This window comes from Gadus chalcogrammus, chromosome 13 (genome assembly GCF_026213295.1).
Source record: "Gadus chalcogrammus isolate NIFS_2021 chromosome 13, NIFS_Gcha_1.0, whole genome shotgun sequence".
In the NCBI taxonomy this organism is placed as follows: domain Eukaryota; kingdom Metazoa; phylum Chordata; class Actinopteri; order Gadiformes; family Gadidae; genus Gadus; species Gadus chalcogrammus.
In genome coordinates, this window is record NC_079424.1 from 19,495,314 (window position 1) to 19,508,153 (window position 12,840).

General features: G+C 52.6%; 1 protein-coding gene across 2 annotated transcripts in view; it reads right to left on the reverse strand.

Moving 5' to 3' along the window:
- Positions 1-1,928: 1,928 nt before the first annotated feature.
- Positions 1,929-12,840, reverse strand: part of shq1 (SHQ1, H/ACA ribonucleoprotein assembly factor) — a 49,692-nt gene continuing 38,780 nt past the window's right edge. For both annotated transcript variants that reach the window (XM_056605383.1, XM_056605384.1), the window contains exon 12: positions 1,929-3,618. In XM_056605383.1, coding sequence (XP_056461358.1) covers positions 2,847-3,618 — 772 coding nt within the window. In that variant the 3' untranslated portion in view covers positions 1,929-2,846. The remainder of the gene's footprint in view (positions 3,619-12,840) is intronic.

The following is a 12,840-nucleotide window of genomic DNA, read 5'->3' on the forward strand; positions in this document are numbered from 1 at the left end:
CTAGCCAGCGCTAATGGGGATGCTACGAAGGCCACTTTAAAATGAAAAAGTGCCAGGGAGTGTGGTGTCACTAAATCAATACAGAGGTTCCCTCCTCCCCCCCTAGCCCCCAACACGGAGACAGGACAGGGCCCCCTGCTGGGTCGGATAGCCCCATACCCGTGTCCTACACAGCAGAGGTGTGTGTGTGAACAAGGCCGGCGTTCCACAACGCAGTAACACAGTTCAGTCACGGGGATAACAGCATCGAGGCCCCCGGGAGCCCTTATGGCGGTGACGGCGGTGATGATGTGTGTGGAGGGGAGGGAGCTTCATATCATGCTCATTCATCTCCGTAGCATGACACCCCCGTGGGGACCACCCCCGGAACAATCCACATCCTCCCCATCACCATTCCCTCCGTCCCCGCCTCCCCCTCTCTGACACGGAGGGAGGAGCGAGAGGCCGGCCTAAACACAGCGGACCGGTTCGGCCGGCGTTCCCCTCAAACTGTTCACTTGCTCGTGAATGATAGAGGAACAACTCACAATCTGGGTCACTTCAATCCCCCGCCTCCCCCCACCACCAACACCCCACTCCCCCATCAATTACAGCCGATCGCCCAAAGGTCTGCTTGGCGTTGACTAGACAGCTCTGGAAGTAATTATTAGTGAAGGTGATTTAATAAAGAATATATAACAGCGATACGGAAGAGGTTCTGAAGGACACGGAAGAGACCCCCCCCCCCCCGGCTAATTCCTCTGCTCCTGTCTGCTTGGGCTGACTCCGGAGTTAGCTTATCCTTCAAACAAACATCCTCCCTCCCCCCTTTCCGTGCTCCATCTTTCCCCCCTCCGTGGCGCGCCGCCTCTCATCTATCTGCCTGACATGCGCTTCCTTGCTTGTTTGTTTTTTGGTTTTCTCTCTTTCTCCCTCCGTCTGCCCGCGAGACGCAGACAGCGATATTGAGCCGTGCCGACGGGCGCTCCCCCTCCCCAGTCTGATGAATCAATCACTCTGGCGCACAGGCCCGCACGTCCCTATCCCTGCCCCTTCCCCCCTCTTCCCTCCCCTCCCCTCCCCCCACAAACACAAACACACACGTCCTCGCCCTCGTCCCTCGTCGTTCGTCTCGCGTCTGTCAGCACACACAGCGGGGCTGTTTGTTTATTTTTCCCTCTGAGAAAGTTCTGCCGGCGCAGACCTCAAACGTGTGGTGTCGGGAAAGCGTTGTAGTCTGGGAAATTATGATGACATTTTACACTCGTTGTGCTGCAATGTCTCGGAAAGATAGAAATATTAAGTCTTTGTGAATTCAAGTTGTTTAAGAGAAGGGTGCTCTGAAGTTAATCAACGGTTTGTCTTATCTATACTAGAGATTTTGCGCGCGTGTTGCGCACGCTCAACCTCTTTGTAATTAAACCCATAGCTATAATGTGGACACCCCGGTCACTAATCTAACACATTTCTGAGCGCATAATATAATAAAATGTTGCCTATGTTACAACGTATAACAATTTGGTTTACCTATTACGTAATGAAGCAAGCATAATCATTTTCTCTTTACGTTCTGAAACAAGCATAATCATTTTAAGGACACATGTCCTCCGCATTTTTGCCACATTTGTATATCAGCAGATTCGACGCTGAGGGTGATTCACACTTGATGCTTTACATGTAGATGCGGACATCGATGTCGTTCAGACATCAGTAGCTCAACGGGGGGTAAGGGGTGTGGGCTTGCAAGGGTCGGTACTATATGACGGAGGGTAGTTTGTAAGAGGCTTGATAAGTCCGCTGACACTGTAGTTTGTTTTGGTTTGACCGCAGACACACCGGCAGAACGGGCGGAACTCATCGCCATCATCTTAAATGTTGCCTCAACGATGCATCATATATTCCGTTGCATTCACAACATCCGCAGTATCGATCGATGAATGATTGGAGCATGAGTTAGAGACAAATAGAGGAAACTACGAAGAAGAGAGCGTCTTTTTTTTGCTTTATTTCACATATAACAAACACTGGAACAAATGAAGTTGATTTCTGTGTTTAAGTGAGAAAACAGGGAGTATAATCTTCGGCTAACTGTTAATAATAACTAAAGAAATCTATATACGCGTTCAGCTGTATGCTGAAAAAGCTCATGTATTGTAATTTACTGGTTATGATAAGACCTATCTATTAGCGTTCCCAATGAATGACTCTGAAAAGCAGTGCCAATATTTAAATGTGTTTTAACCATTTAGCAAGAAAAGGCAACAGGCTCATTATCATTTAGGTGGCCGCTCAATGACATGCAAATGCAGACTGAAGTGTCATCAACACGCGACTAGCACGTGCCAAGGCAACTAGCATTGGTTAGTTGAAAATAAGTGTGAAATCTCAAACACATGATCCATGTAGCAACAGTCAGTGCTAAAATGCCCCCCTTGTTATTGTAACCTTTTACACCTCGGTGAATCTCCTTGGCAGGTAATTGGCAGCGTTGGAGACAGGATCACTTCCAGCTTCTTGTGGGAACTAAGAACCAAGTGGAGCTCAGGCTTGCTTCAATCACCAGAAGGAGGCAAGTGACCTTGATTTTAAATGATTCACTGATCGTGTTTTATTGTGATTTCTGGTAGTTTAATGAATTCAACAAAAGCAACGGTGAAAGTGTGGGACAAATACAAGAGATTCCACATGCAACAACAAAATAGTAAAAAAAAAAAGAAGAAACGGTCCGATATATCGACTTCAGCACCGCCAGGAAGAATCCAACCCACAGTCTGCCAGAATCAGTCTGCCAGTATCCCATCCCCACTAGGGCTTAGGAAGGCGTCCACTGGGCGTGTTTGAGGTCAGGCGCTTCGTCCTCTTCCTCCCTAGAGGATGAAGTCCTCCTGGTCAAGGGGCCCGGCCGTCTCCACGATGAGCAGCGGGTTCCGGCGGGGGCTGAGCTCCAGGAAGTTCCCGGTGGCGGCTGGCGCGGCACGGCGCCGGGCCTCGGGGGTCACCTCGACGCGGCGGGGATGCTCCGAGATGTGCAGCGCCGTGGCCACCTGCTCCCCCAGCTCCTCGATCAGTACCCTGCGTCTCGCCGGGAGGGGCTCACGTTCCCCCCCCACCGGAGCGCTGAGGGGGAGGGGAGCCGGGGCCGGGAGGGGCTCACGTTCCCCCTCCGCCGGAGCGCTGAGGGGGAGGGGAGCCGGGGACGGGGGAGGGGATGAGGGGGAGGGCTGCAGGCGCTCCACAGGGTTGGTCTCGGCTGGTTTCTTCCCTCCTCCCTCTCCCCCTCCTCCTTCCTCGCTGTGGGGAGCGTTGCTCTGCCCTTCAGCCACACAAACCTCACTCTCCTCAGAGGAGTCACTGCTGCTGCTGCTGCTGCTACTGCTGCTGCTGCTGCTGCTGCTGCTGCTACTACTGCTTTCCTCGTCGTCTTCGTCGCTGGATTGGCTGACGCTCTCCGGACCTCCTCCATGCCCCCTCTGCTCCCTCTTCTTCTTCTTCTTCTTTTTCTTCTCGTCCACGTCCTGCTGCTGCTCCTCCACGACCATGATCGCCGCCTGCTCCAGATCCTCCAGCTCCAACTGCAGGTCTCCTTTCCTCAGCGGCGTCTTCTGCAAGGAAGCGGCCAGCGCTGTCACCTTCCTGGACCTGGGAGAGGGGGAGGCGAGGACCGGAGGGGGAGAGAGAGGGAGAGAAGGAGGGCACGGCGGAGAGGGAAGGGGAGAGAGGGAGAAAGAGAAAACAGGGAAAGAGGCGGGAGAGAGACTCATTTAATAAGTGAGCCACGGATGAGTGTCAAGCGACCGGGCAGCACAGCTAAAGCCAAGTCCAGACTCCACTGAGGTGGTGGAGGGCGCTGGTGGAAGCCGAGAGGGGCGGGTTGAGGAGCACAGCGGTGGAGAGAGAGGGCGAGGGTGGTGGTGCTGGTGGTGGGTATTGACTGAGCTGTGCGCTGCGTGCTTAAGACATCGCCACGGGATAAACATGGGTTGATCCCAAACACCCGCTCTCTGCTCCCGGCTGCCCCCCCTGCATGCTAAGCAGGCGGCGGGTCTGGCGCCAGCACGCTCCGCTGGTGGCGGCCTCTCAATGAAATATGGTAATGCAGCGGTTTAATAACGTCTGGGAGATGAGCAGATACGGCCGCCTGGCTCTCCCCTGCTGCTCGCTCCGCGGACCGATAAGACACGGAGCAGGATTACACACGGCCCAGTCCAACACACACACACACACACACACACACACACACACACACAAAGATGAACATGCATATAGAGGCCTGCATGCATGCGCGCACACACACATTCACACACACACACACACACACACACACACACACACACACACACACACACACACACACACACACACACACACACACACACACACACACACACACACACACACATGCATTCCAACAGACGCCCATGCAAGTAGAATTCTGCATGCACATTTGTGCACACGCACACAAACACACAGACGTACTGTACATGTATAGAGAGGCAATGCGTGCGAACATACACACACATTCAAACAGACAAACATGCTAGTAGGGGGACTTTTGTTGAAGCGTTTCCATAATGGGAGCAGAGGACTTCTGCAGCCGGCTGCCACCACTTCTGCTTTATTTGACGACCAGTTTTGTGAATATGTGCCCAGTACACGTGCCAGAACACACATACGGACGGGCCCGGTGCGAGTGGTGGTCCGCTCATCCACCCCCCCACTCGGGGCTGCGGACGTTGCCCGGATGCAGTGTACGAGTCAATACAAATATCTATTTACATAACACATGTACAAATGAAGAACAGGAATCTGATAAGATAACGGCCCCGAGCGCTTCGGCAACCGCTGGACCTCAGAGACCTCTGGGGGGGGGGGGGAAGAGAGAGAGAGAGAGAGAGAGAGAGAGAGAGAGAGAGAGAGAGAGAGAGAGAGAGAGAGAGAGAGAGAGAGAGAGAGAGAGAGATAAAACCGCGCACCCATGGTATAGATTTTATCGATGCGTACTTCCAGAGGAACACACGCAGTTTGGGGGGGGGTGATGAATGCCCCCCTTGTGGGGCTGGTTAATGCGATCATCCCTCCATCGACTGCGTATTATTCATAGCTGGGGAAGGGCCCCCCGCTCCTCAAGGGCCCCCTGCTCCTCCAGCGGATGCTTTTTGTCCCCCCCCCCCCTCTCCTCAAATCGCCACGGTGATTAGGAGCCCTGACCTCTGTGGGTCGTTGTTGGGGGTATTAAGGGGACGTCCATTCAACAAGGTATTAAAGGGTGTGTGTGTGTGTGTGTGTGTGTGTGTGTGTGTGTGTGTGTCACGGTGACGTGTGTGTACGTGCATTCTGTGGTTCTTGTACCCCCCCCCCCCCCCCCCCCACAGTGCCCCCCTGGCCCAATTAGCCCACCGCTGCCCTTTCATCACCAGGCAGCCGCTAATGAGCCCCCAGACTGTGAGAGGAGTGTTTATAAAGGTGGTGGGCAGGAGGGAGGAGGGGGGGGGGGGGTGTTTGTATAGGATCTCAGGAGGAGCTGTGTAAACAGACCTTATCATTGTGTTATATCAGGATGCCGGAGCCCCTGGCGGGGGGGGGAAGAGAGAGAGAGAGAGAGAGAGAGAGAGAGAGAGAGAGAGAGAGAGAGAGAGAGAGAGAGAGAGAGAGAGAGAGAGAAGGCTATCCCAGGAGAAAGTAGTTGAGCGAGAGAGAAAGAGGGAGGGAGAGAGAGAGAGAGAGAGAGAGAGAGAAAGGGAGGAGGCGGGGAAGGGGTGGGAGAGAGAGAACCAGGATGCAGAGCAGACTCGTAGATCCCGCCGGGACTCAAAGGCTCATTATGGGACAGACTGACAGACGGACAGAATACAGAGAGAGCGAGAGAGCGGCGGTGTCTCGGACTGTTCTGAGGGCAACCTGAGAGTCTAAGCCCACCCCCCGCCCCCCAGATGGTGATACAGGTTGTGGTATTTATTTAAGCAACATGAGTCACACATTGCCCTGATACGACACACATACACCATGAGGAGACGGACACAACATTAATAGAGACGGAAATAACAATAAAACAATATTACATTATTAAAAAATCCTTTTCCATGAGCCAATGTCTTCTTCACTCCCCTCTCCACAACCTCGTAAAAACCACCTGTGAGAGCGTCCTTCCTCCCCCCCCCAGCCCCATACACTCCCCCTTACTGCAGAGGCACTTCAAAGGCAGCCCCCCTTTATTCCCCATCCCCCGTGGGAAGTCATTATTGAGTTAGCATTGAAAAGGGGCGCTTGTTTTTTCTCCCCTCCCCTCTCACCGTAGGGGGATGGGTGTGTGTGTTGGGAGGGGGAGGGGGGGGGGGGCTTCACGGTGAATAGAATTCCCTTTAGAACAGAGGAGCGGCTGAGGAGAGGGTTGTGTACCAAACCCGTCATTACCGCCGCCGCCGCCGCCGCCTCTCCACTTCATTAAACCGAGGAGTGGACGCATCGGGAAAAAAAGAGAAAGACAAACTTCGGAGTGAGACAGACATTTCCATCTGCTGGGCTCTTTGTGTAAGAGTGAGAACTACATCCCTGTGTGTGCGCGTGTGTGTGTGTGTTTGCGTTTGCGAGCATCTGGTTCTGTGTGTGTTCACACACACACACACACACACACAGTCAAAGCAAGCGATGCACACGGATGGATTACACCCTGACGTGAGCAAATCCCATTCTGGGGGTTTTCAAACACCTCTGATAAAGCCCGGGCTTCACGTGTACACGTCTGTGTAACAGAAGCCCGGATTTCCCTGAGTGAAAGCTTGGGAGGAGAGATGCTGCATTATTCACACGCTGAAGTGCATGGACGCCGTCAGCGGCAGAGACAGCCCGTCCGCGACGGAGCGCATCGACTGTCAGAAGATGGCCGTCGCGCGTCGCAGAGAGACTCTGACGTGAGACTGATCAGAGGGTCCACACGCAGGCTCAGCTGATTGGAAGAAGCCAGGAGAAAATATAGGGATTTTTGGGGTACTTCTTCTGGTTACCGCACCAGAAACAAATCGCTGGAGAAGTGTTTTGCGGAGACCAACAATGCAGACCTTGCCATTTGTTATGACAACATATCTGGCTAACATGTACAGACAACATGTGTACACATTTGCACGTGTAAACCAATGAAAGACAATGAAAGGCGACCTGGAGATGAGTCGAGCTCGAGGGTGGAGGTTTTATTGGTGATGCATGCTGCCTGCTGTCCCTTCCCCACCGCCGCTGGGTTTGCATAAGGTCCGCCATAAAAGCGCTGCCCCGGTCGCTCTTTACACTGCAGTGCTCGTCCCTTTGAAACCTGTTAGACATTACAAACAGCCGGCCGACCTTCACCAAAGTCCACCGGTTCACCGGCTCATTCCAACACATTCAGACGAACCAACCAACCAACCGACCAATCATATACATGCATGTCAGTCGACCAACACAGCTAATGGCGAGCATAGCATCAGGGGTAGGGGAAATCCGTAATACTTATACCCATTAGCTAGAGGAAAGTCAGAGAACTTATTAGACTAGTTGAATCTTCACAAGCTGAACAAGCTGCATGAGCAGTACTTATTCCCATCAGCAAAGAGACACTCGCAGTACTTTCCTCCTTTTCGCATGACTTAGCAGACTAGTACTCGTATCGGCTCAGAGGAAGCCCTGTGGAGCTCCTAAACGCATGTCTGCTGGCTGTAACGCAACACAGGGCTGCATATACACATCACAGAGCCTGGCCAGATGTCCGCCATCAAGCAGGGTCCTCCTGCGACGACGCGCCAGCTGCAGCTGGCCACATGCACAAAGTCATCCTGCATTAGCTGGGCAGCGGCTCCCCCGAGCCCTACCAGGCACGCACAGAGGCACGCACGCACCGAAGCAAGCACGCACACACAAATGCATGTATTTACGCAAGCACGCACGCAGGCAGGCAGGCAGGCAGGCAGGCGCACACGCACACACACACACACACACACACACACACACACACACACACACAGACGCGCCCGCATACGCCTCACAAAACATAAAATACTAAACCATAGCCCAAGGTACAGCACTTAAAACATCAATTCAATTTCTATTGAAAGCCCCAAACACACAAACACACACAGAAAACAAGCAGGCACAAAACCCCCCAAACAAGTTTGTTTTGTAAGTAAGACGTGAGCCTAACCTTTTGCGTGAGGCGCGCTCACGGAGAAAATGAGTGCCTCTTGCCTCCCCGCCGCAGGGCGGAGGAGACCCGGCGGCTTGGAGCAGCCAGGGTGACGCCTATGGGTGCTAATACGAAGTGACAGCAGCACAAGTGCATTTCCAAGGCGTCCAATCCTGGAGGGCTTAGCTGACACACTGACCCTGTTTGACCCTCTGTGACCCCCGGAGAGGTTCTCTTAGGCACGCACACACACACACACACACACACACACACACACACACACACACACACACACACACACACACACACACACACACACACACACACACACACACACACACACACACACACACACACACACACACACACACACTCTTTCAGAACTGCGAAGAGAATGCAATTAAAATACCATGGAAACCCAAAGGCTCTTTTGTACTTTGAAGGGAAGAAGAGGAGTTTGTCTGAAGGAGGGAGAAACGCTCTTTATTTATGTTGCAGGGATTCCTTTGGTTCAATGTCTTTTTTGGGTGCTGCACAGTGTTTCTTCTCCTTGCTGTTTTGACTCCACTTGTACTTCTTGTGCTAGTGAACGGTAACAGCCATTGATCTCCTCCACCAGCGATCACAGTTCACCCAGTTTGGCTTCTCCTTTGATTCCCCTCTATTCTCATGGCGGTGATCTGAGAACAAAAGCGCGCCACAGCGAGCACACTCTTTTGTTTTTGGTTGTGCTGCAACAACTACAATGGTTACAGTTCGCCTTCCATCTCACCCAGCGATGCCCTTGAGCAAAGCTTTTTCTCTGTTCCAAAGCTAAATGACTAAATGAATGATGAGGAGGCCGAGGAGAGGAGAGGTGGGGGGGGGGGGGGGCAGCTGGCTGGCTGATCGCGTCCCCTCCCCCCCTTACTGAATAAAAAAAGAAAAGGTGAATCCAGCTCTGGAGATTTACACCATCGCCACGGTAACACAACACCGCTGTTCTGTGGTGGAGGCTTTGTCTGCGGCCGGCTGCCATGGATTTACACTGGACCTCGTCCAACAGAGAGAGAGAGAGAGAGAGAGAGAGAAAGAGACATACACTTAGTGAGTGAGTGAGTGAGTGAGTGAGTGAGTGAGTGAGTGAGTGAGTGAGTGAGTGAGTGAGTGAGTGAGTGAGTGAGTGAGTGAGTGAGTGACTGAGTGAGTGAGAGCGAGAGACACACACATAGACAGACAGACAGAAAGTCAGACAGACTTTTTGAGAAGGGGCAACACAAAGACTTTATTTCCAAGTCCAGAAAGTCTGCGGGGGCTTTTGGCATCCAAGGTACCCCCCCCCACCCCTCCTCCATACCTAAAAGAAAACAAACGCAACACTCACACACGGTGAGGCTAATGGCCGCTTCAATTGGAACAACATCCCTTCAGCTAACAATCCAGAGATAATTGGGAGTTGGAAGAAGGGTGAGTGTGTGAGTCTGAGTCTGTGTGTGTGTCTGAAGGAAGAGGTTTCTAGGGGGTGGGCAAGGGGAAGCTGACACAGTTTCCACAAAGGAACGTTTTTTTCCGTGAGTTTTGGAACGCTGGCCGCCGAAGCAAACCCCCGGCTTTAGGAACAAAACAAGTTGTTATCTGAGATAATATGAAGCGCTGCGAGATGGGCAGAGATTACACCCTTATTCCCCAGACCTGGGATCACCTTTCTGTGTGCGGGTGGATTAATGTGTGTCGCTAAGTGTTTGTGTGTCAGCAGGTGTGTTGGATGCGTGTATGAGTGAGTCTGCATGTATCAATGTGAGTGTGCGTATGTGTGTGTGTGTCGACATGAAGTGTGTGTGCGCGTGTGTCTGTGAGCGGCAGAAAAAAAGAGGGCCTGCCCTGTGGTCTAAATCACGGCCAGGTTTTTACTGCGCCATAAATCTGAGAGCGATGTCTCAGCAACAAGGGAAACTTTTGAGGGAGAAGAAAGAAAAGGCTTGTGAGAGAGAGAAGGAGAGAGAGAGAGAGCCAGAGAGCCAGAGAGAGAGAGGGAGAGAGAGAGAGAGAGAGAGAGAGAGACAGACAGAGAGACAGACAGACAGACAGACAGACAGACAGAGACAGAGTCAGACAGACAGACAGACAGACAGAGAGACGGAGAGAGACAGAGAGAGAGAGAGAGAGAGAGAGAGAGAGAGAGAGACAGAGAGAGAGAGAGAGACACATTAATCACCTCTCCTCCTCCCCGACACACTGCAGCGCTAACCCCTATTAACCGGCGTGTCCATCATAGCCTGCTGATCACTGCTGCCTGCCTGTCCCGTTGGGGACTCTGAGAGATATGAGCAATTGGGGGGCAGGGGGACTGTGTGTGTGTGTGTGTGTGTCAGGGCAAGAGGAGTGGAGGGATGTTAAAATAGAAGATTACAGCATGTGTGTGTGTTTATGAGTTTAGGGGGGTGATGGGTAGAGGATAATGGACGGGGGGGAGAGTTGGAGGACTACCTCATTTGTGTGTGTGTGTGTGTGTGTGTGTGTGTGTGTGTGTGTGTGTGTGTGTGTGTGTGTGTGTGTAGTAGGGGGGGGGGGTTTAGGGGAGGGTACAACATCTCAGCATGTGGGAAAAGGGGGAGGGGAGAGGGGGAGGGTGTAGATTACATCTCATTTCACAGCTTCTGGTGACGACTCCTCTGGTGGGAAGCAGGAACACACTGTCTGTGCGATCTGTCATCAGAGCTGTGGCGGCGACAAAGCGCAGCTGCCACAACAAACCGCACGCACGGCAGCCGAGCCCGGCGCGCGTGTCTGCACATCGACCGCCGCTTCTCCCCCGCAGACTCCGACTCTTCGCAGACACAGGCCTGACTTCCTGCCGCGCATCGCACGCACCCTCGCACGCACGCTCGCGAGCACACGCGGCCATAGAAACACACACACACACACACGCACACACACACACACACACACAAACTTCCAGAATAGCATTTGCAAACGCACATGCACGTTCGAAATCCTATGCAGAGGCATCCGCACACAAAAACGTGCAGACATGCAAATGCCGAACACAAATACACACCCACTTCACAAGTCATAAAGCGAGGTAACTCTCAGCGTGGAGAGGCCTGCAAGGGTTTTCTCTTGGGCCCGCGTCAGCTCTGTTGTCGGCACGATGCAGAGGAATGTGCACAGCGCTCCGCCGCGCTCCCCAAAGGACGGCCCCGGCAGAAGCCCTCCATCTCGATATGCCTTCGCACTTCTTCACTTCCTCTTTTTCCATCCCTCACCCGACTGGGTGGCGTCGCCCCCCGCTGAGGGCTGAGGACGGCACACCGCAGAGGGCTAGTGTTTGCTTACGGGCGACGCGCGCGTGGGCTAATCCACTTAATGATTGATGGCCAGGAGGGGTGGGGGGCATGTTAGGTCAAGCTGACATTGGGATCCACTGTACCGAAGTGGGGGTGGAATGTTGGGGGGTTGGGGGGGGATGGGTGAGGAGAGCAGTTTGCTAGGGGAGGCCGAGGAGGAGGCATTCACCCTCAGATGAACCCCTTTTCTCCCCTCCCCCACGCCAACCCCACCGCCCTACCACCACAAGCCCCGCCGAAAATAAATGCACGCACACGCACATGCACATAAGCATGCACGTGCAAATGCAAACCCAAACGCAAAAGCGCACACACAAACATACGCACGCAACATATGAGCGTATGCAAGGAGAAACACACATGCAAAGGTAAACACACACAGCCTGTAAATCATTTAGCTAAAACACACGTCTCCTGATGCCAGTCAATGATGATGATTCATTTGCAGTTGCAATGATTAATTGCAGTGGCGACAATAATTAAAATGTCCTTAGCAGCTCTATATTTGTACAAGGATGATTCAGTGATTCGTGAGTTTTCGTGGGCGGGGGAAAAAAAGTACCTAACTCGAGGAAACGAGAAGGAAGTTGGTTTGGACTGTGGTAGTGTTTGTGTGTGTGTGTGTGTGTGTGTGCTTGTGTGTGTGTGTTTGTCTATTTGTAAGTGGATGTGTGTGTGTGAAAGTATTTGTCTGTGTGCGCGCATGTGGGTGTGTGTGTGTGTAAGATTGTGTGTGCATTTGTGTGTGTGTGTGTGTGTGTGTGTGTGTGTGTGTGTGTGTGGGGGAGAGTGTGTGTGCGTCTTCAAGTCCCTGTAGACCTTTTATCGTGTCTGCATCTGGGCGTCGAGCCTACAACATCAGACACACATTTTTCAAACTGGGCTTTTCTCCAAAACGAGCGTACCACTAAACCCGAGCCGAGGCCAAAAGCACAGAAGAAATACACGCACGCACACACACACACACACACACACACACACACACACACACACACACACACACTCTGAGTAATGTGCTCAGAGCCTTGCAGTTGGAATGTCCTAGTAATTCTTAAGCATGCACCAGGGAGAGACAGATACAGAGAGAGAAACAGAGACAGACAGACACGAGAGACAGAAGATAGAAAAAAGGAGAAAGAAACAGAGAGAGAAACAGAGAGATTAAGAAACAGAGTTGGAGAGAGATACAGAGAGAGAGAAACACAGACAGACAGACAGACAGACAGAGACACATAGAGACAGAGAGAGAGCGAGAGAACAATCGAGGGAGCGAGAGAGGTGGTTCTAACATCGTTTGGGAGGGATACTGTGCTGACCAGGCATATTGAGCCCCCCCCCTCAAACCAGCCCGGGAGTGTGTGAGTGCAGAGATGTTGTGAATTATTT